This window comes from Aspergillus pseudonomiae, assembly GCF_009193645.1.
Source record: "Aspergillus pseudonomiae strain CBS 119388 unplaced genomic scaffold BDV37scaffold_8, whole genome shotgun sequence".
Taxonomy (NCBI): domain Eukaryota; kingdom Fungi; phylum Ascomycota; class Eurotiomycetes; order Eurotiales; family Aspergillaceae; genus Aspergillus; species Aspergillus pseudonomiae.
Genome location: NW_022476000.1, coordinates 67,749 through 92,473, shown reverse-complemented (window position 1 = coordinate 92,473; position 24,725 = coordinate 67,749). Strand labels below are relative to the sequence as shown.

The following is a 24,725-nucleotide window of genomic DNA, read 5'->3' as shown; positions in this document are numbered from 1 at the left end:
TAGAGACAACAGTCTTGGCTTCGTATTTGTATAAAAACCCTTTCAAACGTCGCATCCGATATTGTACACGTTCCGGAAACATTATATGCCATACACAGAGAGGGAAAAAGGAAGGGAAAGAAAGGAACAAAATGAAAAAAAAAAAAATTTAACATCGAATAGAAATTGAAACTCCAGCATGTTTCCAAATCATTTGGTGAAGCTCTCAGCGCAACAGAACGAGGAGAACGGTAAAACCCGGATACCGGATCTCATGGTTGGTGTCGAAAATATAAGTTAAGAAAAAGCAAATGGTATCTATTCTCCGAAACACCGTTCCCAAGTATTGGTAAAACACTCCCCCCGGAATGCAATGCAAAAATTCCCGAATCAGTAATTAAAGTCACCTCCATCCTGCTCCAGAGTTGGAATAGAGGCTCTCGGGTGGCCTTTGAAGAATGGGGGTTGCCATAGCGCTGAGTCGAATAGCGTCCCTGCTGGTGAGACTGATGTCTCGGGGCCGGATATCCCCTCCGAAAGTAGTCCGTCGTCCGGTGTTCTTCATAATGGGAAGATTCCGGGGCCCCAAAACTCCTGGTTTGGTCTCGTGCTCCTTCTCACCCTTGGCCATTCTCCTTGCCTGCGCGGTGAACATGGTGTTTTCGGGTGGAGAGCTGCCATACGTTGCAGAACCCGGACTCCGGCGACGATGAACCCGAAGAGAATTGGCAGAAGCACCAGCACCAAAATGTCCACCGGAGATGCGCCTCATCGCCGAACTGATCCGCATGGCATCGTCTTTGTTTGCCTTCCAGCTTTCCTTGTTATCCGATGCGGGGCTGCTGGTGTAGCTTCCACTCGAAGTACGGACCGCAATTCTAGAGGGACGGTCAATCGGTGCGCGGTTCAGAAAGCTGCTGTTCTCGATGTTGCGGAGGGGAGAATGTTCACCGTCTGAGGCAGGGAGCGAGGTCGAAGGAGGAGGCGCAATTGGTGAGCCGCTAGTTTTCTTGGAGAGGAAGCCGGCTTTGAATCGGTTGTTCTTTGGGACATGCAACGTTGGCTCCGGCGGGGCAGGGACTGGCGAAGAACCATACGAAGGACTGATATTACGACTGGGCACTGGAATGCCACGCGGAACAGGTGACGTTCTAGGCAATGGGGGCTCGTTGGGACTGCCTTGAAGGCCTTCGGGGGAAAGTTGCGCCCGCGGCTTTTGCGGCGTCTTCTGAAACTCGGCCAGAGAACCGTCTTGCTCGTCATCCTTCCAACGTACGCTTCGTTTCGTTGACTTGGCCTGAGACTTCTTGGGCGAGAATGTGACACTCTTTCGGCCAACACCCAACCGACGGCGCCGGGGAGATCCCTTGCCGGGCGAGGCAGGTGCTGCCGGTGCCAAACTGATCGGTGCAGCGAGAGTCTTTCCAGCAGGGAGTGCTGCAAGACTCACTCTTTTCTTCGGCTTAGGCGACATGGCCTTGAACGGGCTGAATGTCTGAGCTGGCGGCAAGCTGCCATCTGGTTTCACAAGACTAGATGTTACAGTCGAGCAGGAGTCGAGCATCTTGGAAAGGATATTCTTGCCCGTCTCAACGGCTTCCTCTTCACTCATTTGCATAATATCCTCAATTGCAGATATGGCCTCAAATTGAGCTTGAAGCAACAGCTGTACGGTTTCAGCTTCCCCCCCTTTCTCCTGTTCTGCTACCGCCGAAAATGCATCCCGCTCTGTGTTTGATTTCAGGAGCTCTGCTTCGCGATGAAGGTTGGCAAGGTCACTATTATCGTTGATTCCAAAGTCCTGGAGTTGACGAACGGCGTGCTCAACTGCTGAGTTTATACCTCTGTCCCAAGTGCTCCTAGACAGTCGTTGGTGGTAGTGCTGTCTACTACTTTCCAACTCAAGGAGAACACCTTGTGCCGTTTTGCGAATGGCTTGGAGATTCGTTAAGGGCTCCTCATGCTCGGAATTTGCACATACACTGTCAAAAGCAGCAATCCACGAAGACAGCATACCGATCCTGCGGCTAATTTGTCTTGATTTGATCATGTTGGCGGTCCTTTCCTGCCTCTCAGGCAATGAGTGTTCATAAGCATTCCGGATACGAGAGATTCCTTCGCGGACCACTGCGTCTTTCTTTTCAGTCTGCTTCTTGAACTTTGCAAAGGCGATTCTCTCGTGGTCCTTCTGTTGAGCTTTAAGTTCGTTAATCAGATTCATTTGTTCGTCGATCTTCACCAGGAAGTCCTTAACATGACGGTTGACATTGAATACATTCCTTGTAACTTTAGTTTGGATATTCTTCGCTCTGTTGGCATAACGTAAGGTGTTCTGGGTCTCATCGAAATGCTGGCTGGATGGGCTAACACAGACAATCATCACTGTTTTGCAATTGCCGCCCAATGCAAACTTCAAGAGCCGAGTAAGTTTCGAATTTCTGTATGGAACATGGTTTCGCTTCCGAGGGTCACAGAGGGCGTTGATACAGCTACCCAACGCAAGGAGCGATTTGTTAATATTCGCACCCTCGAACAACCTCTCACCTCTGTTCTTTGTGGCACTGGCACGCTCACTACCAGCAAGATCAATGATACTCAGCGTTGCCATTGTGTGAGGTTCATTGACATCTGCGTTGCGATCCTTTTGGGCAACATTGATTTGAAGAACTGCATGTGACCGTGAAGAGGTTGCGTTGGCTTCTGTCGGGGACATCGTGCGACACTCGTTACCCTTCATAATCATATCCATCACCTGCTGTACACTTTGGGGGTGATGACTGGACAGGCCGGACACTGAAACCGATTTATTTGAGTCTTCCCGCAGCATCAAGCCTCCTTTACTACCACCAGGGACGAGGAGGTCACGGATAGTTTCATTGTAGATTTCTAGGTACGAGAGAGAAATTTCTGTCGCCTTCTCTCCCGATCTTTCGTCGATACGCTCAAACAGCTCTTGCATAGTCATAAAAATTATACCAGGTTGCTGGGCCGTTCCCGTAATTGTATGGGTTTTTCCACATCCGGTTGCACCATATGCGAAGACTGTGGCGTTGTATCCATCAAGAACGCTGTCAAGAAGCGTTCGTGTTGTCGCTTCATACACCTCTCCTTGGGAGGCATTCTGGTCAAAGATACGGTCGAAAGCGAATGTCTGGTCTTTAACGCGCTTGCCGTTGGGGACGACACTTTTCGAGAACTTCTGTACGGGGTTGTCTTCCGGAGGGTCGAAGACGCTGAGAGAACTCGGTCAATTGTTGTTGTCAAAGGAACGTAGACATATTGGCACTGCACTCACAGGCACCTATCATCGATAACCTTGATAATCGATCGAATTCCCTTCTGATTGAGTTTTGGTGTTGGCGCTCCAGCCAACGAGCCATCTCCAAGGAAGAGGGGCCCATCTTCACATTTTGAAATCTGTGCCGCCTCCCTGATTGTGAAAGGCCTCACTCTGACTGCAACGGTGATAGATGAAGCGTCGCTTGGGATCGCCATATTGTTGTTTATCGAAATGAAAGAGGTACAACCTCCCTCCAGGGGGAAAGTGAGTCTCGGGACGAGATAATCGGCGCAGGGAGGGCAGTTTATCGAAATATCCAGCGACGCCCTACACCGACGGCGTGTCGAAACAACGATGAGGCGACGAAGAGATGAAACTGAAGAACGAGCTCATCGACGAAGAATGTTGACTGTGGACCTATTTCGTGGCAGCCCCAGAATTTCCCCTGTTGAGTTACGCTGAGGAGCTAGTGTGAGCTTCAAGCCACTTGAGGGTCTGTTGACACGGGGGCTTGTTGTGTCAACTCACCGTTGCCCCAGACGACCGCTAGTGCGTGCTCATAGCATGTCTGTATTCCTTGGCCTTAACCCAGAACCATGGAAAATTCTGGCACTTTCCTGCGATAACTCACTAACACCACACTTCAAGCTTCCTAACACAACGCACTTTTTTAATCCTGATTGGTCCGATCTTAGTGGGAGCTATCCCTTGCAATCTATGATGCCGCTCAATTCTAATCAATTTCATGGTACAACTCTGTTTGATCAAGCATGGGTAGTAGTCTATCAAAGAGCCCGAGATTACTTTTCTAATCAGATGACGCTTGTCACATGGATGATTTTCTTATTTGATCTATTTTTAGTGCTTGGTTTCAGTTCTGAGGTACCTTGTCAATACCTAGGTATTGATTGTTTTCTAGTCGACTAGAAACGGCGATCCAACCGTGTATTATAGCACACCGGCATGGCTTCGAAAGACTGTTATTTCACGCTTATTAGGAAGTAGATAGATGAAACCCTTTAGGACAACCTGATCTACGCAGGAGTACACACTAGGAAAGCAATTTAGATCGCTACAAACAAGGGCTACAAGCTACTCACCACGAAAGCCTCTTCTGACTGCTTGTATACAGATGATTGTAAGGGTACATGTCAAGTCGTCAATGTATATTCTCAGACACTCGGTGAAAGATCATGAACGCCATCTAACAGCACCTCGCCCCAGCCCTGCGCCAAAACCATAAAGTTAAGAAAATCCAACCAAAACAAGATACTCATCAAGATAGAGAAATGTGTGATCTACTTCAACTTTCTTCCTCTTCATCATCGAGACTAGGAAGAACAACATCCCAGCCAGGATCCTCTAGTTCGAGGTCAATCAGCTCATCAGTCGTCTCAGTTTCCTCTCCGCGCTTCCGGAACCTGAAAGCAACCGATTGTCCATTTCTAATTTCAGCCGCTTGTAAGCTCAGAGGAGCTGTCGATCTCCTCCCCGCCCCTCGCTTTGGTGCTTCATCTTCATCAAATTGCGGCGTTTGAAACTCTAGCTTAGTCCAACCCTTCCCCAGATCATTTTTGTCTACTGCGATACCAAATTCAATATCCGATGAGTTTTCTGGTATCGGATCACCATTAATTTCTGTTAGACCGCGTGTTTGAAGGGCTCGGAGGAGTGTAGCTTGGGCGGTTGGGATCGTTGCGGAAGGTGGGAGCATCAAGAGTACGGTCATCTTGTGCTTTTTGAGCAGCAGCGTCCAACTGAGAGGATCAGACTGTGACTATAGTACCATACAAAGTCAGCGAAATCGTGTTCACCCTTCACGCACGGACAGTAAGTCATGGGGTCAAGCTTACCATGATGTAATTTTGTGTTGGTTGTCAATCGATAAATTTAGTAGGTCCCCAGAAGTCCTTTTCCCCTCAGACCTTGAGTTGTCTGCTGAATTGTTTAATTTATAAATAGCGCAACCCCGCGCTCGATTTCCAAAGAAAAGGATAAAGGTGCATTCAGAACTTGACCTCTTTAGTTTCCCGGTACGGGCGCCGTTGGCTTTATTGATATCACGTGACCGTCCTTGAGTGTCTCTGAACACTGACACCCTGATGGTTTATTTGCCAGGAACAGATTGGTAGGCTTAGCATCAGGTAATGAGCCTGTACTCTGTAAAACAGCTATACATCGATGTTCTAAACTTCTTGTTCGGAACGAGACCCTGATACTCCGCTTTTCAAGTGGTGTGAGCCTTTCACATATTTAGGACTACAGAGAGGATTGGAAGAGTTTATTAGGATACTTATTGGGGTTTTCTTGGCTGGTGTTGCTTACTAGCGACGATAGTACGTTGTAAACTACACTCCACGTAACATGCGTACATATATACTATTTATTTTCGGTTGGGTTTGAGCATATGATGTTTTTACTTCAGATGAGCGCAAACAAGGAAAAGGATATCCGTTGTGCTTCAGTCTAAAAAGTATATAACTTAACATTATTCTTTATCCCCCCCCCCATTCTTCTTGTTTTGACTATAATCTATTCTATATCCCCTTAAGCATCCTCAATAAGTAAATTATTCTGTACGCTTCAGAATGCAAGCAAATTACTTATCCAGAGTTGTCCGCCAGACCAGAATCATACAGTAGTTATTGCAATGATCTTACACTAAACAGCCTTCTTGCAAAACATAGGTTACAGGAAATGAAGATATTATCTAGAATGACTGATTGCAGCACCCGAGTTTCGATCTGGATATGCAACTTATATTTTTTTGTTTGGTAGAACACAGAATCCTTACCTAAGCCACGGTCCAAAGCAAAGGACGGCGCCAAGTCGGACCGAAAACAGAACAGGAAAGTCAATACGTACAAGGAAGGCAGTAGCTAAGCATTGTTTGTCACAGAGAAATCAGCTTCATTGAGATTTAAATAACGCGTTATCTGCTCGAAACTTTGTACTATCCCCAATTAATAGTTACGGTACAAACTCTTATCAAGTCCATTTGTCACCATGGACTCCCACCAATCGTCAGACGCACACCCTCGAGGCTCAACATTGATGGAGATACTCCACTGGGATAAGCTCTTTGAATCCGATGCACCCCCCAGACTTGGAATTGAAGTCGGAAGACGTCTACCTTACACTGCCATGTCGGCATTTTCAGTTGGCATGGTCATTGGATCGTCTCATGGAAGTAAAAAGTCAGCATATCGCTTCCGTGCCGAAAACGCTCATCGCTTTCCCACGACATCGACCGGATGGTTCCAATACCACAAAACGAAGAACTACACAGCAATCGTTGGGGGAGTCAAAGAGGGAATGAAAATGGGATTAAAACTAGGCTTCGGTGCGCTTGCGTTCTGTCTATTCGAAGAAACAGTGGATTATGCCCGGCATGACCGGAGAGACTTCCTGTCTACAGTGACAGCTGGGTTATCATTCTCTGGCATCTACAGTTTATTAGGTTCGTTTCTTGTCGATGATACAAATTGACCCAGAAGCAAGTACTAAACACCGTCTGTGTTTAGCTCGTCACGATGTTTACACTGCTGCTCGCACGACAAAACTTGGGCTGAAGTTGAGTCTGGTGTACGGCCTTATGCAGGACGCTCTAGAATCTTTGAAGGGAAATCGACCTGCTTACATTAATTTCCTTCTGGGAAACCGCCGATCGAAGACGGAATGAAGATTCGACCTATTCGACCTATTTGGTCAAGGAGTCGTGATTCTTGTACCGACATCTTAGCTCTAACTAGTCTAGAGTCGACAGGATCTGATGCACACCGGCGTGCTCCCCGTTTACCAACGGGCCACAGCCGCATGGAACCCTGCTGTAAGCGATGATTCCGAATCGGCAAGGTCTTTTGGGTCAAGCGCCGCCTCGCACCGACCCAACGGAACACTCTCCACTCCTCCATATACGCACCTAGCTTTCACCTGGCCAGAGATAGTGGCTGCCGCTCCGTGAGATGGCCAACTCTTCGAACCGAATTTTTAGTGACATAGCGATGAGGCTTTATTCATGCATTGACTGTTGTAACAGCGATACAGTGAAAACGGGAAAAGCAGGTCTTAAATTCCAACGTCAGAATTTTTTTTCTGACAGACTTAGCTTAGGTACTTTACCTACTACCTGGTACCTTAGGTAAATGCGTGGAAGCTAGGTGCACCAATCACCGCCAATAGTAAAAGGTCTTTTGTTGCCTCAGGTATCAGTGACAAATTGTATGGGATGTCACCTTTGCGCTGCCCCCGTCATATCGAGTCGAGGAAACATATGTCGTTAGCTTATGGAAGACGAAAGGTCGCTTTTGCGAAGGTGTCCCTTTTTGAATACATACTGGTAGAGAAAACAGCAAGGAACAAGAATTAAATGGGCAGAGAAATGTGTAGTAGTAGAGATGCATAAATTGTTGTATCCAATTACCTCAAGGCCTACCAGATTCTAATTATCAGAACTTATAAGAGGCCCCGTAGGTGGTAGGGATTGTGTGGGACCCTCCCACTACTTTGCAATGCATGCTTTTAATGCAGGAAGCAAAGCAAGCAAACTGCTGTTCAATCGATGTAAAGCCGCATAAGTAAATGGTCCAATGAGTCTTGTGGGTTGGGTGACGATCGTCAGGATACATTTATTCTCACTGGCCCCAACCAACACCTGTAGACTGTACCTCTCCGTGGTAGGTAGTTCCCTGTTCCCTACAGCTGAAGTTTAATAAAGGTACTTACCCAAAATCCCGCAGTTCTCTCCTACCTCCCCTTCATCCAGTTTTCTTCTCTTATACTAGTAGTTAGCTGGGTACTTCGTACATCAGACTAACTACCTCTCGGTGTCTGCAATTGAGAGGGCATAAGCCGCAGGAATACTCTGATATTCTGGTGATTTGTCATGAAACTCCATGCTCTGAATAATTGCGGATCAGTTTCAGTGGTGAAAACCCCCCACTAACACAGCTCAACTTTCGTCGCGTAAATGTATGTGTTCCGGCTTTACTTTTCCCTACCACGACACTTCCCTTCTCCGCTGACTGGAGACACAATTCTATATGTTCTGGGCTTTTGCTAAGCAAAAGAAAAACACCAGCCTTCTTTCTTTCTTTTTCTTGGGTTCTATCAAATATTGGTATAAATTTTTGGCTCCTCTTTTTTTTTTTCTGGCGAATCCTCACTAAACAGCAGTGGGTGCAACACAAGAGCACGTAAAAGAGCGGAGGGAATCCCAAATGATAAGGCGGGCACCACTTGGCTCGAGTTGGTTAGTTTTTTGCTGGCAGGCGGAAAGTTCCAAGTTCGCGGTGGAGCTCAACCATAGCATTTATTCGGTGATCCCATTCCCCGCTTTCATGAATTAGTATTCGGCGGAAAGCTCTCTGTCTGGTCTGTGGGTTGTGCTCTCTAACCATTATGTGCTCTTTTAGCTACTTTTCCAGAAATTCCTTGGACTCTCGGCTTGCGTCCTATTGTCGTCTCAAACTCCCCGGGGTCTCGGATAATTCATTTGGCTCACTTTAACCCTCCCAAAACGACGAAACGGTTCCGTTCTTTTCCTCCCCGCCCTCCCCGTGGACCGAAGATGCCATTCTGAAGCTCTCCCGTGATCCCCCCAATTCTCGTCGACGTCATCGGTCCGTGGATTTGCTTTCCCGAAAAAAAATACACTATATGCTACCTCTGGAAACTCCCGAACCTTTTCATCTCTCCATTACCCATTCTGTTTGACGCTTCTGCGAGGAACGCAATTAGTTCATCATGCGGCGCCATGGCAGGTCCGGCGGAGGCTCGACCAAAGCCCTCGCGCCGGTGTCTGATACGGTCTCGTTAATTCATTCATTCGACTCGGTCATGAATCCCAATCGCCCGGTCCGCCCTTCTCCCTTGGCCTTCTCACATATTCAAGCTCTCCCGCTGGATCTGGTCGACCGATTGCGCTCTTTCCCATTGTTCCAATCTACTCCGGAGTCCTTTTTGAATGCGGTGGGACAGCATCTGCGCCCCCAGCTTCATCAGGCCAATGATTATATCTTGACGGAAGGGGACGAGGCCAAGGCCATATATTGGCTGGTCCGGGGCGCAGTTTCCGTTACTTCCCGCGATGGCGAAAGTGTATATGTAGATCTTGAGCCTGGCGCATTCTTTGGCGAAATAGGCGTGCTGATGGATCGCCCGCGGACCGCTACCATTATCGCTCGCTCCAGATGTCTGCTGATCGTCTTAACGAAGGAAGACTTCAGAAATATCCTTCCTCACTTCCCAGATGTGGAGCAAGCCATCCGAGATGAAGCTCAAGAAAGACTGATGCTCTTGGAAAAGAAGAAGAAGGAGACATCCGCGCCTCCAGTGGATGATATTGTATCTCGCAGAGGAAACAAACGGCTGAGAGAAACCTTTTCTAAAGACATGTCTCTTGCGGAGCAAGAGGGCACGGCGTTAAATTGGAAGTCGGTCAACAAGAAACGCAAATCCCCCAGTCCTGGATTAGCGGATGGAGTTGCTTCTAGCGCACTCGCTAACGGGCTTGTTAATGTGCGTCTTTTACTCAAGGAACTACCTCTGTTCGCCGGTCTTCCAGGGGAAATCCTTCATTTCTTAGGCCTTAACGCCCAACCCCGGTCATATCCTCCTTTCACAGACATTATCAAGCAGGACTCCCAAGGGCGGGAGATCTACTTTATCGTTCGCGGCGAAGTTGAAGTATTGACTGAACGTACACACTCAGAGGATGCCTCACACTCCGTGCCTCACACCATTGAACACCCAGGCTTTGAAGTAAAAGCGCGGCTAAAAGCGGGACAGTACTTTGGCGAGGTTGTAAGTCTTTCTCTGGCGCCACGCAGAACTGCAACGGTGCGTACTATCAACGCGGTCGAGTGCCTTATGATTAGCGGTGATGTCCTTGCCGAGTTTTGGGAGAAGTGCCCCCAGGATGTTCGGCAACAGGTGGAGAAAACTGCGAAAGAGCGGCTGCAATCGGCAGCCGATGGTGATGTTGTAATGTCTGAAGCGGATGACGTTGGACAATTTGTTGGAGATAGCAACTTTAAAATCAGCGCATCGCGACGCCGGTCGATGCCCCTCCTCACACTCACGGAAACAGAACTGGATGGTCCGCACACCAACAAGGCGGACGACCAAGCCGTATTACGTCCCTCGGACCCAGATCCATTTCTCAATGTCGGCTTAGACAAGGTCCGACTGAAAAGTAGACGCGGATCCGTCGCTCCGTTGACACCAGAGGAGGTCTCTGGGGAACAACAACGGCCGTCACCACCATCTGAACCACGTTCGACAAGCTCGTCGTTCCTCACACTGGCCGAGGCCGCTGTATCGACAACCCTAAAAACGCAGCGCGAGTCGCACAAAGTGAACCGCGGCGTTCTTCCTGATAATATCTTGGTGAGAATTTTCAACCATCTAGAACTTCATCATCTTTTCCGAGTACGAGCGGTTTCCCTTCATTGGTCAGAGATCATCAATACATCCACAGATTTGCTGCATGATCTGGACCTAAGCATGTATAATCGACAAATAACCGATGACGTGTTAGTGAAAATCATATGTCCATTCGTTGGGAATAGGCCCCGCTATGTTGATATTAGCAATTGCTTTCACATCACCGATGAGGGATTCAATAAATTGGCTGCCACATGCGGTTCCAATGTCGTCGCGTGGAAGATGAAAAGTGTTTGGGACGTCACTGCATCCGCCATCCTTGACATGGCGAGCACGGCAAATGGATTACAAGAGGTGGACTTGAGCAACTGCCGGAAAGTCGGGGACACACTCTTGGCTCGGATTATTGGCTGGGTCATGCCTGGACAACACAAAGATGAGCCTGTGAAGACGAGTAAAGGGGTTCTTAAGCCCACCATGCAAACCGCAGCTGGTGCTGTGTTCGGCTGCCCCAAGCTGACGAAATTGACGCTGTCATACTGCAAACACGTCACCGACCGGTCAATGCACCATATTGCGTCCCATGCTGCTCACAGGATTGAACAAATGGACCTGACGCGCTGTACCTCTATCACGGATCAAGGATTTCAGTATTGGGGGAATGTGCGATTCACCAATCTGCGGAAGCTTTGTTTGGCCGACTGCACTTATTTGACCGACCAAGCGATTGTCTATTTGACTAATGCTGCTAAGCAGCTACAGGAATTGGATCTGGTAAGGCGTCGGGTTCCAACTTTCCTCGAGGTTATCGCAAAGAGATATAAACATCCACTAACCTTTGAACAGTCGTTTTGTTGCGCATTATCAGATACAGCAACAGAGGTCCTTGCTCTTCAGTGTTCTCAGTTGACTTATTTGAATATGTCTTTCTGTGGTTCTGCAATCTCCGACCCTTCCCTGCGCAGCATTGGCCTTCATCTCTTGCACCTGAATCGACTATCAGTTCGTGGCTGCGTTCGAGTCACGGGCGCGGGGGTAGAGGCAGTGGCTGACGGCTGTAACCAGTTGGAGTCATTTGATGTCAGCCAGTGCAAGAATCTCACACCTTGGCTCGAAGATGGAGGACATTCGAAATATCAGAACAGAATTAGTTTTGAGACAGTGGCTCAAAATGGTAAAGTATTTCGATGACTTCTACACTACTCTAGCCCATCCGTATGGGTTCCACATCGCTTGTTGCTGTGCAATATGGCCTTGTCGGCCGGCGTCACTTTGCAACTAGTTGACCCCTATATCATCTCCCATATCCGAAAACTTATTGTTTAATATTTACCTTTTCTTTCGTTATATTCTTCTTTCATGTCGCATTCGCTTGGTCTACCTTGGTGTTCTGTTCCCAGGAGTTGTTTTTCATCTTCAAGGCCTTCAGTTTCTTGCCTTATCATGATTGATGACCGTCATGGGCCTCTTGAAGTGCGCTGGTGCAGGGCGCATTCGTCTCGCTTCGTTTCGTCCACTCTTGTGTCATTGTTCTCGATCGGGATGTTTTTCACGATTTCTGTTGACGTTATATGGGCATGGCAGGAGTTTTACTCTGAAGAGAGAGTATTTGGCAGCATAATTTGCTCCAGGATCGGCTTGGTTTTACATTGCATGTTGGAGCTGCTCAATTTCTGGTTTTTCTTGGAACGTCTCTGTATGTACCTTAGAATCGTCTTCGCCATTTTCCCGTTTCATCATATCTCTTACTTCTGTTCTCTCTTGGAATCATTGGATATACCTGCCTATCCGAATAGAACCGCCGCTTATTCACCACATCGATCAACTATACGCAACCGCAGACTTCTTAAGGATACGGAGATCCCCATAGTTTTGCAATGGCCGATCTTTCTATGTTCCATCAATCAGGCATTTCCTCTCTTTGCGAAAGACTGCTTTGTACAGCAACAAAGGGCCATCGGACGCTACTATTGAATGCGGTAAGAGAGGCCTTGGCTCCTTTCACCCTACCGAACCATCCGTTGACAAAATACAGCAATGTACAGTTTCAGATTATCCTACAATGCCTTTGAACCGTACTCTTGCGCATACGTTCCACCTCCTACCCAAATGGCCCATGCCTAACAATGGCATTCAAATCTTGCGACTGCATGAAGGTCATTGATTTCACTATAATTGCCCTCCGCAGCGAAAGCCTTGTATGGCATTGTACGGTTCATTGTATACTGTTTGTCCTTGTCCCTTGGAATACATTGATAATGGAATCCTCACCGAGAAAGGCGGGACCGAAATCCCCAGAGATCAACATAAATATACGGTAATATCCTGTGTACAACATGTATTGCCCTTACCTATAGTACCCCCTGGCACCTGTACTTAAGCTGCCTGCATCTTCCACCAGCTCTGAGCATTAGACTCTTCCAAGTGCCGATAGTTCTCAGTTACTGTCCCATCACCTGTTCGAATCGGGACTGCCCACCAATTGAAATGTCTAACAAACGGAGATTTGATGAGGCTGCCCTTGAGGGCTACGACGACGAGCTGTTGATGCCCAATGCTGGAGATACTGTTGACGATGCGTTGCTCTTCGAAAATATACAGCTTAGCCCCCCAAACCCCGAACTTGTCGAACAGACAATCTCGCAGCAGGTCGAGACTGCTGAGATACCTTCTGCTACAGCTGTTCCTGAGGAAATTTCAACAACCAGACCTCCACTTGAAGATCGCGATGCCCCTATAACCACTGCCTTGGAAGCTACCGATCCCTCAAGGGCTGTGTTGGAGGCCACGCAAGAATTGGAAGATGCTACAGCTCATCAAAATGCGCGGAAGCCACCAAAGAAAAAAGCTCGGAAAAATCATGAACCTACGCAAAATAGAGGTAAATTAGATTGGAGAGATGCATACCTCACTAATCACCATAAAAGAAAAAATAAAATGATGGCCGAATGGGTAGCGGCAAAGGAGAAGCACGAGAAAGCGCTGAAAGAAGAATACCCAAAAGAAAAATACCCAAATGGGGCCCCTGACGACAAACAATTCAAAAAGCGTGAGCCTCTCACAAGAGCGCCTACAGCTTGTGATTACTGCAGAGTAAGTGCGCTGATCGAGCCCGCATCTCATTCATAAATAAATAACCCAGTTCATTTCCGTCCTGCTGCATCTAGACGCCGTTTTATTATCGTTGTCCTACTAACTTGCCAAACAATAGCTATTCAAGTCGAGATGCAACAGTGACAAGGACACAGAATGTTCAAATTGTATCAAGACAAACTCATGGTGCGGCGAAACAAATGCATCCACTCATGTCACTCATTATCGCGGATGGAGTAGGGACCAGGACGAAAGAATTCAAACGCAGGACGAGGAGCTTGATGGACTTAAAAGACGCGAACAGAATTACAGGAACAAAATCGAGGAGCTGGAAAAACAACTCGATGATGTGAGCACAAGCACAGTTCCGTATCATATTTTGACATCCATGCTGACATTTTCGTCTCTTTCTTCCAGTGGAAAACATGGGCCACCAAAGTTGCATGGCTTAAACATGGCATAAAACCTCCTGCTGTGCTTCTCCCCAACATTCCTGCAAGAAATACTTCTCGAGCAAACTACTCTTGGGGAAAATTTTCCTCTCTGCCGACCTTTCCTACCTACACTTCCTGGCCAAGCCTCGTAGGCACAGAACATCGCAGGGACTACAGCGGGAAAGGCACCGCGCAAGTTCCGGCAGCTAGAAGCTTGGGTCTTAATCAATTGAACCATCCTGGCCTAGACACTGTTGCCAGTGGCCCGTCACAAACGGCCCCTAGCTATCATCCGCAACAGAATGGAGAAGGACTTGGTTCACTGACTAATTACCCCCAAATTGGCCGTCTCCAACCAGATACTCTCCATCAAGACACAGCCGTTAATTCTTACCGTGAGCGGTTTCACCAACCCCTCGACGGCCAGATGGATGGAATGCCTCACGGGCTCCCCACTCCCCAGTACAGTGTTTTTAATCCCCCACTGGGTCAAGGGCTTCCGCCTTTGCAAACCTTTCCCTCGCAATATCCTGCGCCGCTGCAGATCCAACAACTTCATAACAACCAGATAGGTTACTATACTTCTCCTGCACAGGTCATTGCCCAGGGAGCTCATCCGGTTAAACCTGACTCATCCTACGTCTACGACAACCCGCAGACTGAGGATGCCCCTTCTTTGCAACAGTCAGCAGAAGACAACGAATTATATGAGGAGTGAATCTGGACTGGGGTCTTTTCGTGCCCCTCTCGCGTTATCTTGAGCGGGGATCTTGTGATGAGATCTTGTATCTTCCATTTTATACCGCTTATACTTATTTCTTTTACTATGATTTCTACTGTACAAATTAATTTCGATGGTTATTTGTATATTACTGTAGTTTTATGATCAGGTTCAGTCGGTCTGTTGAGGAAAAGAAAGGGCTATTCTTCGGAATCTCAGAAATAGAGACAAAATCTATGCGAATATGCAGTAACCTAGATTGTATTTAGTTGTGTAGGCTTTTTGGCTTCATCCACAAGTATAAAATTCTATAAAAGGGTATTTCCAATGATAAATATGCCAAACTCCAGGAAAACTTCCACACGCCCAAGAAACACTGCCTTGCTTCCATCCGCTCCCAAAAACGTCTCCGATGCAAGACATTGGCTTCCAGAAAGGGAAAATAGTAAAAATAGTGCGGCAAAACCAAGACATATACATTTGACGTTCGCTGCTCACGGAAGCTCACCGATAGCAACAACAGATCCCCTGACTCTCACACCATTTTCTCAAGAACCCGGCACCGACTTCCCGGTCCTCGCCAACGAGGCCTAGACCCTCGGTGTTCAACCAGGTGGCGAAATCCTCGAGGATAATAGGGTCATACAGGAGGATCTTCTCGTGCCAGCTCGGACGACCAGGCGTTCCCGCTGGCTGTGCGTGCATGGCCTTGAGGATCTGGTCGGCTAGTTCTGGTTGTTTCTGATCAGGATTTGCGCCATTATTAGTCGTCGACTTGTTGGTACGGGGTTTGCTGCGGGATGGGCTACATAGTGTTTTTGAGACGGGTAAGGCTTGTTGGGTCTCGGGAGGTTGGAATGTATATCGGTTGTGGACTCGGAAGGGTGAAGGTAGGGTTTCTTCTTCTGAGTCTTGGATTTCTTCGACGTTGATGAAGGAGTGTGTTGGTGGTGCTTGGGTTGGTTTTGATTGAGTGCTTGGGGCTGTGATAGTGTCGTTGGTTGATGGTGTTTTTCTGGACTTTGTGGTTGTCTTTCGAGAGTTGGTGGTTTTGCGTGACTGTTTCTGAGATGTCTTGGATTCGGAAGAGGTGATTTCGGGAGTTGGTTCTGTGGATGTGGTTTGAGAGCCAGCATGAGTTTCTGAGGTTGTGCTTTTACCATACTTGGACTCCCAGCATTTTTGGAGAAGTTCGATCATTTTCTTTCGGTTTTTCAAGGGCTTGAAACCGTACGAGGCAACCTGTTTCGATAATTTAGCATCGGTGAAACCGCTGTAATGCGGCATTTCAGGTTGTGGCTCAGAATGTTGTGAGGTGGTTTCCTTAGGTTTGTCGCTAGCCTTCGTCGTGGGTATACCAGGCACCGGGTATGGCTCTTTTCTCGCAGCTGGTATAGCTTTGAGCCTAGGAGCCTCACTCCGGGGCAAATCAGATGGTTCTCCAAGAGTAACTATGTTAGCATCCTCCAACGCCTTCTCATTACGGGTATCGTTGATCGAGGCCGTCATCTTAGCAGGCCCAGGCGTATCCACCAGGTCCACAACTTCCGTCTGCCGAATCAATGACCCTTCTAGATCTCTGGCTGCAACAGACCATAGACCTCTTGCAGTAGTAAAACGCGATGTGGGTGTTGCACATAGTGTTGAACTCAGAGGAGAAGGCTCTGCCATAGCATACCTCTCCGACTCACTGATGGCTGCCTGTAGCTCCTTTAGTGAGGTCGGAGAATCCTCTCGCTCTAACTGACTACAAGTTCCGAAAACGAGTTCCTGTTTTTCTAGAGATTTTGTGGCTTCTTCAGGTGAAAGAACTATGAATTCAGGCTCCTTGGTTTTTGAGATGGCTTTCCTTTTGCTTTTCGAGCCCTTAGTTCTTGCAGATGCTGAACTTTCTCGAGAAGTAGTGATTTCTTTGCTTGACGAATCCGATCCTTCATGGGAATCATTGAGATAATTTGCTGTTACACGAGCTGTAAGGCTCGTGAATTTCTTAGTCTGTTTCTTCTGTTTTTGCATGGGCTCTGGCTGTTTTCGCTGATTATCGTCAGTGAGGTTTATATCGTCGATATCATGCGACACTGGTTTCGATGAGCCAAATAACCTGGAGTCCACGAGCTGTTCGAGCATGAGTATTAGCTTGAAACGCCGGGCGAGATGGATAATACACGCCATACCTCTATACGTCTACGCTTCGTTGGGACGCCATTCCCAAAGTTCCTACCATCACTGCAAGCTGAAGAAACATCACTGAAGCCGTACTCAGATAACAGGCTACCAAAACTTTTGGGGTTGGCTTCTGCCACTTCCTCCTGACTCAACCCTACCGTTTGCACAGTGGTATCCTTAGTGGGCGTCCAATCCATTCTCCGCTTCACAGCAGCTTCTAATTGTAGTCCATCGTTGCCCAGATCAACAGCCTCGCCGGAAGGTTTCGATTGCGATACTGCTTTCGGGGTCGACACATCCATAATCTTCTCCTGGAGCGATTTAGTCTGCGCATTGCCAGACTTCGCAACCCTCCCTGTTATGATCTTATTCGCAGCTTTTCCACGCTTGCCCTCGTTATCCACGCGCTTCGTCCTGGCGCCTGTAGTTTTCTTCGGCGTGCCCTCTTGTGCTAGGCCAGCGGGCCCCGGACCACTAAGTACCGTCTGCGACTCACTTGCGGGCTTTCTCCCCCTCCGCTTTGGTTTGTCCTCTAAGGAAGTGCTTTTCGATTTCGAGCTAGAATGAAGCTTTCTGGCCGGCGGTTCCTTGGGTGTCTTGTTTTCCTTATTCCGTGATGGGGTTTCAACCTCGAAAAACCTGGAGCGCGTAGGAAGTTGAAATAACTCTGATGGCGATCGTACCGGAGAGGGGGATGAACTTGGCGGGGACAAATCGAACAGCTTCACGGGATCATGAACAGGCTGCGCTGGAGAGCCTTTGGGCATGCAATCTGGGGATGAAGAGAGGACGATAACGTCCGCCGCGGCGCTCATGGTGGCGAGCTACGGTAATTCGCTGTGCTTTGTAGGAATAAGCGATTGGCATGGGCGCAGACAATCCACCAATATGAAGCTCCCGCAAATTCTCCGTATTCCTTTTCACTGATAATCCATGTCGGCAAGTACAGTTGAGATGTATGTCAAGTTGTCGAGTAATTGTTGGAAAGAGAACGCTTGAACGGGTTCGTCTTGGCACAAGTTGCTGAATTACCGCTTTGGGAATTATTTATCAGTGGGCAGGGCAACCGACTGTATTCCCGGTTCCTAACAGCGAATGTTTGCATTCGTTTGTATTTGATCTACGGGGGGGCTCTTAACTGCCACTGAAGGCTGTTTTAAGGATCTAGTGTATTCTTGAATAATGTGCGTTAGATACAAGTCTCAGTATTGGGAGATCAGCTCTTTCAGTGTTGTGTAGTATATATCGTGAATAGGCGTTCCGAGGCGACATATCATTCAGTCACTGATAATATAATATTTGAACACGAATGTTGCTCAGAGGCATAGCGCCATTCGCGCCTGTGTCAAGGGAGCGAGAGCCAAAACTTGTGTTGTAGTGGAGTACTCATCCACTAACCTCGCTTGGCCGCCTGCGTTCGGCACCATTGCCCATAGAGTCTCGTCGAAAGAAGTCAACCAGGCGAGATGGAGCCTATTGTATTGGAAGTCGTTCGACCTGAGGTCACTTATATGGACTCCAGGTCGACGTGGGAAGTTAAAGACCATCAAGCAATCAAGTCGCCCCTCGCAGGGCAATCGCACCGATAATGGAATTTTCGAGTCGCATGCTATCACTGTTTCCAGCACCGTTCACTTGACCCGCAGGGGCAGAAGGCAGGGCTCCCAATTTGTAGGCCTTCTTGATTTTTGCAACATCTGCGATCTCAGACAGAGTCTCGTCATTGAAGGGCACAGGTGAGCCTTCGACGGATTGTGCCAGATGTGTCGCTACTGAGTCATGGGTAATTTCCGGTGTTATAGACACCTTTACCACTAACAAATCTTTCGTTGAGTCGCTGATACCGAATTTCCGGAAGGAGTCAGCAATCTGCAAGCTGTTAGCTCTTGGGGCATCGAGTTATCAGCTACAAATCAACCCACATTGTTCGTGGGACTAAAAGAGAACACAATCTCCGAGTGGACATTACGCGACTTGAGACGCTCATTGAGATAGTCATTTACTGCCCTGAAAATTGCGGACGAAACGTGCGCTTTCGAGAGAACCTGCATGTCGTGGTCAGGGTCCTTGATTTCTTTAGCGAGCTTTCTTGACATCGATGCCATACCATGCTTGCATCAATGAACGCATATTCGAAGTCCGAGTTCCCGGAGATGAGCTGCTGTCGAAGAAATGGGGCATTCTGAATGTCTCGGTAGAGAGCTACATGCACAGGCAGAGAAGAAGGGAGATGGGGCAGGTTAATGGTTTCTAATGTTGAAGACATGATGAGCTGATAGTTATGCGCGTTGACGCTCTAAAAGCCGACAATGGGGCAATAGATGTTGAGAATCACGGTCAATTGGTAAAGGTAGTTCCAGTTCCACCTCTTTGCAATAGAGATCAAGGGAATAAGAAAATCGGGGATATGCAATGTCCGTATCGGCAAAACTGCAGCTCTTTTTTCCCCCTCCCCCACTATGATACCGGAGAATGGAACCTGGTTATCGCCGACTCCCGTTACTAAGCTGTGAGTCACACGTGATTGCACTTCTCGAACTTTCGGGTTAGCACCAGTGAAAGAAGCAAACATGCATGAGGTACGGGAGCAAACACTCCTAATCCGGAAAAGCCGAAATGCTGATATCACCGGCCCGCGGCTTTTAAATAGCTGCATCTCCTTCGACGCTAAACCGCCATCATCAACCATCAACTTCGCCATCCCATTTTAACCATGGCGTTCTTTTTACGGCGTCCATTCGCCGTTCCATCGGCGCTGCGTCAAGTCCCTAAGACTGCCAACACTGCTCGATTCTTCCATAACTCACCTTTCAAGCCATCTCAATCCAAGCCTCTCGGCCCGGCCACTTCCTCGATCTTTGCGAAATCTAGACAGACCTTCCAGAATGCCTTCCGTCGTACCTACATGCAACCTACCTACGGTGCCGCTCAGGGCGGCAATCTCACTCAGCGACTGCTGTATGGCGCCGCCATCGTCGGTGGAACAATCCTGGCAACCAACATGATCTTCAACCGCGAAACTAGAGAGGATGGTGGCATGGCTCCCTACGAGCGCAGCTACCTGAACGAGACTTTCATGCACACTGGACTTGGTATCGCTATTATTGGTATTGCTGCTCGCGCTATGCACATGAACGGATGGTCTTACCGTTTGATGGCCATGAACCCTTGGCTTGTCGCTGGTCTAGGCCTGGTTGGAAGCATCGGAACCATGTATGGTACTTACTACACTTCTCCCGACAAGTAAGTCTTTATTCTCTTATCTGCCTGATCTGTATTGCAGAGAATCTCTCTAACAGACACCCAGCTACTTGGCTAAGTACGGTCTCTGGACCGCCTTCAACGTCACCCAGGCAGCCCTCCTCTCGCCTTTGATGTTCATGCACCCCGCTCTGCTTGCTCGTGCTGGTCTTTACACTGTTGGAATGATGGGCTCTATTGCTTTTGTCGGTGCTACTGCTAAGCAGGACAAGTACCTGTACCTTGGTGCTCCCCTGCTCGCCGGTGTGACCATCGTTGCTCTTTCTGGTCTCGCTCCTCTTGTCCTCCCCGCTACCGCCACCCGCACTTTGATGTGGTCTGAGAAGATCTGGCTGTATGGAGGTCTTGCTGTTTTCGGTGGTTTCACTCTCTACGATGTGCAGAAGGTCCTGCACCACTCTCGTATGGCTCAGAGGGGCCTTATCCGGAGGGATGTTGTCAACGAGAGCATCAGCCTTGAGCTTGACTTCATCAACATCTTCATCCGTATGGTCCAGATTTTGGCCATGCAGCGCAACAACCGAAAATAAGCTGCTGCATCAAGAGACGTCTAACTAAACTGGTCAAACTCTGATCAACGACAAGGCCACAACTGACACGAAATGAAACGTTGGTTTCATCTCACTCAACAACCAGAAGCCGTGGCGCTGGGAGATAATCTTGGAGGAAAGTGAATTCAATTCGGTCTCGCTTTTTTCGCAATTCGTTGACTTCCTTATGTATTATATTCGGATGGGGTAGCTGTTTGGTAGCTGCTCATCGCCTGCCTCACATATATAATTCATTCTGTGAGACAATTTAGCCACTTCTGTTGAATCGCAGGGTCGGCAAACCGATTCTATAATCAATTTGGCATAACGTCACAGCAAAGATATCTGGATTTCATTTCAGACGTCTAGAGATGGAAATACTTATCTCCGCTCCACCTGAGAAATAAAGATTTATTTGAAAAGAAAAGAAAATGAGAGCTCCCGATGCTAGTTGAGGTAATAAGTCATTGCGTAGTTCGGCCTTCACTTCTTCGTCAGAAATAGTATGGTTGTTTACTTTCTGTGTAGACGCCACCTTCTCGCTTGAATCGAAAGACGTGTATGTGCAGCTCACAGCTATACATATGTAACCTAGGAAGACGCTCTCAAAATACAGCTTTAAGACAAGCATCTAGTAATTTCTGACCATACCACAGCTCGCAGGTACAAACGCAACCAAGTGTGTCAACGCCAAAAAAAACCGAAACAGACCTCATCATCCGCCCAGCCTCCCAGCAAGCCAGCCTACTAGGAACTAAATCATTTGAAGGTCTTCCTAAAGTCCACAGAAGACACATTGGCACGCTCATACCTATAAAGCCCACTCTCGTGCATAAGGTCAGTCGGGGAATGCGCCCCAGGCTTCCCCTTATCCATGGGAAGGCTATGCCTATCTGTCATTGACTTAGATTTGTGAAGCAAATGTCTATAAGGACTCTAGAGGGTTACACAATTTCCTGAAGCTCTTTGTTCTGTCACTTTTCAGAGGGTTATCTTGTGACGATTCTGTTTGTAAGTCTAGTATACAAACACCTAGTAACTGTGGGTCACAAGCCATATCAAATCCCAGGACATCTGCACAGACTGCTTGATATCATGAGTTGGAGCCTTAGGGGATGCCACGAGGATCCAAGTAGATTAGTCAATAGCAGGGTCCTGTTGCAGTAAGGTGATATCATTTTCTTTACCGATAGCGTATGTCTGCTTCCCCTTAGCCTTCGGCACGACCAATCTGTTCTTGTAGATCTTAATATCCTTCTCAATGGCTCTCCAATTCAGACCAGCAACAGATGGCCTGTCCTCCATCCACACCATATCAGACCACTGGTCTGCTGTGATTCTTCCAAACGACTTGAGGATCAATGCTACTGTTTTCCATTCCACGAGCCGCTCTTCTGGGAGGAACAACTGAAGCGTTTGCCGCGGCCAGTCGCACAGGTAAAGGTCGTTATACAATTTGCTTTCAAGACGAGGAGGCGCAAATCCAGAAATCTTCTCCTTCACCGACATCATACTACCTCTCACGGTACAGGCCGAGCTTCGTATCCGAACAGTGAGTATCAGAGAGCCATCGGCAAGCCCTTCTAGGTTCCTGAAATGCAAGTTTGCGGCGTCGAGTTGCACACTAAAATTCCAAAACGTGTACTTCCTCGTGGGGTCATTGATTATCTCGCGCAAGATCATGGCGTTCCCAACTGGGTCAAAGATCACATCGATACTCGAGCCTTGCTGATTAAGTAGACGAAACTGGCCAGGCTGGTCGCCATTCAACACTACCTCAACCTTTCTGTTCTTCCTGGGATAAGGCTGACAGCCACATTCTGGATCGTCACTAGACGTGCAAAAGAGGGTTTATCAGAGCTTGGACGTCTTGACTGGCAATTGTTCAAAGCTTACCAGCGCATCTTGGTTTCTGGGCTCTGGAAATCTCAACGAGTGTGTCCTTGCTCTTGGACAAGAGGATACTGCCATGAGTATGATCTTTGTGAAGAAGCACATTGTGTGATGGTATCACTACTAGTAGAAACACAACATGGGCCGAGTTAAGGGCAGCTAGCTTTTATTCACTCATTGATTGCTTGCAAGAGACTGGGCATAGGGCTACTCCGGTGAATGAGGACTAGAGCCCTCACGATAATGCACTCTGTTTCTCTGCTTTTACCGGGTACTAGTATGCTTTAGTCGGTAACCAAGGGCTATATGACTTTTGTCTGAAAGATATAGGCTACTGGAGCACCTGTCACTTAACTGAGTTTTGCATAGTATTCTGGGCTACCCAGGCCAAGTGAAATTTTACGGCTTCGTGCTAACAATGTTTGGGGAGCTTTATTCTCTCACGACCATACAGTAGCCATCTGTCCTCTGCTTTGTCTCTTCTGTCTATTACAGTAGATACGCAGTTATAGCATCTCCAAATGTTGTTATTATATACTGTACAGATCTTTGTTCATCCTACAATGGATAGTGAAAATGTGCTGCATGATCAGTTTTGGTTGGAAGACATATTGGGAGTCTCTGATCGGGTTAAACTTGCTTCGTATCACATAATTAGAGTACCATTTAGTCTACTGCATTCTTTATCGCCGTGAGAAATGAAAATACTTCTTTACAAGTCATAGATTTTAGAAATATGTTGCTGCTGTGTTCTAGCCATAGTTCCCATCGATCAGGGCTGATAACGCGCTTACATAAGCACACCGCGAGCTAACCTCTGGCAATGAATGATCGCTCCCAAGCTTCCGCGACCCAAGGCACTGTGAACGATTTCGTCGAGCCGGAACTCGGTTTGTGCTTTTCTTCTCGTGGCAGCCTTTTTGATCTACAAACCTCTACCAATTATTACCCCTCTTACGCCACCATGTCCGGAGAAATGGAGGTAGATCCGCCAGTTTCGCATGAGCAGGAGGAAGCCCCGGCGCAATCTGGCGGCGGTTTCGAGCCACGAACCCAGGCCGGGGCTGTTGCAGTGCGCAGTATCGAAGGATGGATTGTGATCGCCACCAACATCCACGAAGAAGCATCAGAGGAAGACGTGACCGATCTGTTTGCGGAGTATGGAGAGATTAAAAACTTCAACTTGAACCTTGATCGCCGGACGGGTTATGTGAAGGTAGGTTGATATTTACATGGATTTTGCTCCGCTTGGGTTCCATCGTTTATTTATACGGCTGCTATCAAGATGAAAATGGAGAGATATTGATCGTAAATTACCGCAGGGATACGCCTTGATCGAATATTCCACTCTGCCCGAAGCTACAGAAGCCATCAAGAACTTGAACGGAACCAAGTTGCTCGACCAGACAATTCAAGTTGACTATGCATTCGTCCGGCCGCCTCCCTCGAACAAAGGCAAGGCTGGTGGGCAAAGAGGCGGTGGTCGTGGTGGACGAGGCCGCAGCAGGAGTCGCGAGAGGAGTCGCAGCCCCGGCGCTGATGAGAGGGAGTAAGCGATATCATTCGGATTGGTTCTGTAGACAACCTTTTTTTTGAGATCTATTTTTCGGAATACGTGGCTTGATACAGGCCCGGCATGGTTCCCCTTTCTGTTTTCTACATGTCCAGTTCACCTGCGTCGGTTTTTCATGAGAAGGTCATGCCACGGTTTAGATTCATGAAGACGTTGGTTCTGGTTTCGACTACTACGCACCGCTCCGACGAGCATTGATTACTGGGGCGAATGTGCTTCTGGCCAGCATTATCTCTTGTGGAGCCTTCACAGGCTCGTCGTTTGATAGGATGGTTACCCAAAGAGATACATGCTGGCGTCTTGATCTAATAGCAATCTGGTACGACCGCGCACTTGAGGAAGATATTCGATCGCTTGCTAACATGGGGTACAGATAAAACTCCAATGATTTTGATTTCATATTACTAGG

The 24,725-nt window shown here is 47.9% G+C and overlaps 12 protein-coding genes across 12 annotated transcripts; 7 read left to right on the top strand and 5 right to left on the bottom strand.

The window, feature by feature from the left end:
- Positions 1–13: 13 nt before the first annotated feature.
- On the bottom strand, positions 14–4,040 carry BDV37DRAFT_239493 (kinesin family protein). The gene is made up of 2 exons (XM_032080971.1): positions 3,275–4,040; positions 14–3,212 (listed from the first exon to the last, which is right to left on the bottom strand). The coding sequence occupies exons 1-2, from the start codon at positions 3,472–3,474 to the stop codon at positions 383–385; spliced, it is 3,030 nt and encodes a 1,009-aa protein (XP_031945267.1). The 5' UTR covers positions 3,475–4,040; the 3' UTR covers positions 14–382.
- Positions 4,041–4,297: 257 nt separating this feature from the next.
- On the bottom strand, positions 4,298–5,245 carry BDV37DRAFT_239491 (uncharacterized protein). The gene is made up of 2 exons (XM_032080970.1): positions 5,113–5,245; positions 4,298–5,036 (listed from the first exon to the last, which is right to left on the bottom strand). Exons 1-2 carry the CDS (start codon positions 5,113–5,115, stop codon positions 4,563–4,565), a joined length of 477 nt encoding a protein of 158 aa, XP_031945266.1. The 5' UTR covers positions 5,116–5,245; the 3' UTR covers positions 4,298–4,562.
- A 912-nt stretch (positions 5,246–6,157) lies between these two features.
- Positions 6,158–7,641, top strand: BDV37DRAFT_239490 (uncharacterized protein). The gene is made up of 2 exons (XM_032080969.1): positions 6,158–6,719; positions 6,784–7,641. The coding sequence occupies exons 1-2, from the start codon at positions 6,266–6,268 to the stop codon at positions 6,939–6,941; spliced, it is 612 nt and encodes a 203-aa protein (XP_031945265.1). The 5' UTR covers positions 6,158–6,265; the 3' UTR covers positions 6,942–7,641.
- Positions 7,642–8,413: 772 nt separating this feature from the next.
- On the top strand, positions 8,414–8,886 carry BDV37DRAFT_205515 (uncharacterized protein). The gene is made up of 2 exons (XM_032079913.1): positions 8,414–8,606; positions 8,674–8,886. Exons 1-2 carry the CDS (start codon positions 8,479–8,481, stop codon positions 8,765–8,767), a joined length of 222 nt encoding a protein of 73 aa, XP_031945264.1. The 5' UTR covers positions 8,414–8,478; the 3' UTR covers positions 8,768–8,886.
- On the top strand, positions 8,787–11,920 carry BDV37DRAFT_205496 (cyclic nucleotide-binding domain protein). Its single transcript, XM_032079910.1, has 2 exons — positions 8,787–11,419; positions 11,492–11,920. The coding sequence occupies exons 1-2, from the start codon at positions 9,005–9,007 to the stop codon at positions 11,834–11,836; spliced, it is 2,760 nt and encodes a 919-aa protein (XP_031945263.1). The 5' UTR covers positions 8,787–9,004; the 3' UTR covers positions 11,837–11,920.
- On the top strand, positions 11,921–12,961 carry BDV37DRAFT_205497 (uncharacterized protein). The gene has a single exon (XM_032079911.1). The coding sequence runs from the start codon at positions 12,005–12,007 to the stop codon at positions 12,617–12,619; it is 615 nt and encodes a 204-aa protein (XP_031945262.1). The 5' UTR covers positions 11,921–12,004; the 3' UTR covers positions 12,620–12,961.
- Position 12,962: 1 nt separating this feature from the next.
- On the top strand, positions 12,963–14,969 carry BDV37DRAFT_205498 (Zn(II)2Cys6 transcription factor domain-containing protein). The gene is made up of 3 exons (XM_032079912.1): positions 12,963–13,738; positions 13,857–14,087; positions 14,156–14,969. Exons 1-3 carry the CDS (start codon positions 13,133–13,135, stop codon positions 14,888–14,890), a joined length of 1,572 nt encoding a protein of 523 aa, XP_031945261.1. The 5' UTR covers positions 12,963–13,132; the 3' UTR covers positions 14,891–14,969.
- Positions 14,970–15,169: 200 nt separating this feature from the next.
- Positions 15,170–17,999, bottom strand: slx4. Its single transcript, XM_032080968.1, has 2 exons — positions 17,068–17,999; positions 15,170–17,008 (listed from the first exon to the last, which is right to left on the bottom strand). Exons 1-2 carry the CDS (start codon positions 17,872–17,874, stop codon positions 15,398–15,400), a joined length of 2,418 nt encoding a protein of 805 aa, XP_031945260.1. The 5' UTR covers positions 17,875–17,999; the 3' UTR covers positions 15,170–15,397.
- Positions 18,000–18,253: 254 nt separating this feature from the next.
- Positions 18,254–19,504, bottom strand: BDV37DRAFT_239473 (EKC/KEOPS complex subunit CGI121/TPRKB). The gene is made up of 3 exons (XM_032080967.1): positions 19,167–19,504; positions 18,982–19,104; positions 18,254–18,928 (listed from the first exon to the last, which is right to left on the bottom strand). Exons 1-3 carry the CDS (start codon positions 19,323–19,325, stop codon positions 18,614–18,616), a joined length of 597 nt encoding a protein of 198 aa, XP_031945259.1. The 5' UTR covers positions 19,326–19,504; the 3' UTR covers positions 18,254–18,613.
- A 268-nt stretch (positions 19,505–19,772) lies between these two features.
- On the top strand, positions 19,773–20,850 carry BDV37DRAFT_268713 (Bax Inhibitor family protein; the record flags this gene model as incomplete). The annotated part of the gene is made up of 2 exons (XM_032084228.1): positions 19,773–20,302; positions 20,367–20,850. 2 exons carry the CDS (start codon positions 19,773–19,775, stop codon positions 20,848–20,850), a joined length of 1,014 nt encoding a protein of 337 aa, XP_031945258.1.
- Positions 20,851–21,987: 1,137 nt separating this feature from the next.
- Positions 21,988–22,754, bottom strand: BDV37DRAFT_279313 (uncharacterized protein; the record flags this gene model as incomplete). Its single annotated transcript, XM_032086310.1, has 2 exons — positions 21,988–22,681; positions 22,747–22,754. 2 exons carry the CDS (start codon positions 22,752–22,754, stop codon positions 21,988–21,990), a joined length of 702 nt encoding a protein of 233 aa, XP_031945257.1.
- Positions 22,755–23,707: 953 nt separating this feature from the next.
- On the top strand, positions 23,708–24,296 carry BDV37DRAFT_279312 (RBM8 family RNA-binding protein; the record flags this gene model as incomplete). Its single annotated transcript, XM_032086309.1, has 2 exons — positions 23,708–23,959; positions 24,066–24,296. The coding sequence occupies 2 exons, from the start codon at positions 23,708–23,710 to the stop codon at positions 24,294–24,296; spliced, it is 483 nt and encodes a 160-aa protein (XP_031945256.1).
- Between the last annotated feature and the right edge of the window lie 429 nt (positions 24,297–24,725).

Bases quoted from the DNA above. Each gene is read 5' to 3' on its own strand.
- BDV37DRAFT_239493 (XM_032080971.1), bottom strand. From the start codon at position 3,474: ATGGCGATCCCAAGCGACGCTTCATCTATCACCGTTGCAGTCAGAGTG. The intron at 3,213-3,274 runs GTGAGTGCAGTG...GAGTTCTCTCAG, and splicing joins GTTATCGATGATAGGTGCCT to CGTCTTCGACCCTCCGGAAG.
- BDV37DRAFT_239490 (XM_032080969.1), top strand. From the start codon at position 6,266: ATGGACTCCCACCAATCGTCAGACGCACACCCTCGAGGCTCAACATTG. The intron at 6,720-6,783 runs GTTCGTTTCTTG...GTCTGTGTTTAG, and splicing joins TGGCATCTACAGTTTATTAG to CTCGTCACGATGTTTACACT.
- BDV37DRAFT_205515 (XM_032079913.1), top strand. From the start codon at position 8,479: ATGATAAGGCGGGCACCACTTGGCTCGAGTTGGTTAGTTTTTTGCTGG. The intron at 8,607-8,673 runs GTATTCGGCGGA...GTGCTCTTTTAG, and splicing joins TTCCCCGCTTTCATGAATTA to CTACTTTTCCAGAAATTCCT.
- BDV37DRAFT_205496 (XM_032079910.1), top strand. From the start codon at position 9,005: ATGCGGCGCCATGGCAGGTCCGGCGGAGGCTCGACCAAAGCCCTCGCG. The intron at 11,420-11,491 runs GTAAGGCGTCGG...ACCTTTGAACAG, and splicing joins AGCTACAGGAATTGGATCTG to TCGTTTTGTTGCGCATTATC.
- BDV37DRAFT_205497 (XM_032079911.1), top strand. From the start codon at position 12,005: ATGTCGCATTCGCTTGGTCTACCTTGGTGTTCTGTTCCCAGGAGTTGT.
- BDV37DRAFT_205498 (XM_032079912.1), top strand. From the start codon at position 13,133: ATGTCTAACAAACGGAGATTTGATGAGGCTGCCCTTGAGGGCTACGAC. The intron at 13,739-13,856 runs GTAAGTGCGCTG...GCCAAACAATAG, and splicing joins CAGCTTGTGATTACTGCAGA to CTATTCAAGTCGAGATGCAA. The intron at 14,088-14,155 runs GTGAGCACAAGC...TCTTTCTTCCAG, and splicing joins TGGAAAAACAACTCGATGAT to TGGAAAACATGGGCCACCAA.
- slx4 (XM_032080968.1), bottom strand. From the start codon at position 17,874: ATGAGCGCCGCGGCGGACGTTATCGTCCTCTCTTCATCCCCAGATTGC. The intron at 17,009-17,067 runs GTATGGCGTGTA...ATGCTCGAACAG, and splicing joins CGAAGCGTAGACGTATAGAG to CTCGTGGACTCCAGGTTATT.
- BDV37DRAFT_239473 (XM_032080967.1), bottom strand. From the start codon at position 19,325: ATGTCTTCAACATTAGAAACCATTAACCTGCCCCATCTCCCTTCTTCT. The intron at 19,105-19,166 runs GTATGGCATCGA...CACGACATGCAG, and splicing joins CGTTCATTGATGCAAGCATG to GTTCTCTCGAAAGCGCACGT. The intron at 18,929-18,981 runs GTGGGTTGATTT...AACAGCTTGCAG, and splicing joins CTTTTAGTCCCACGAACAAT to ATTGCTGACTCCTTCCGGAA.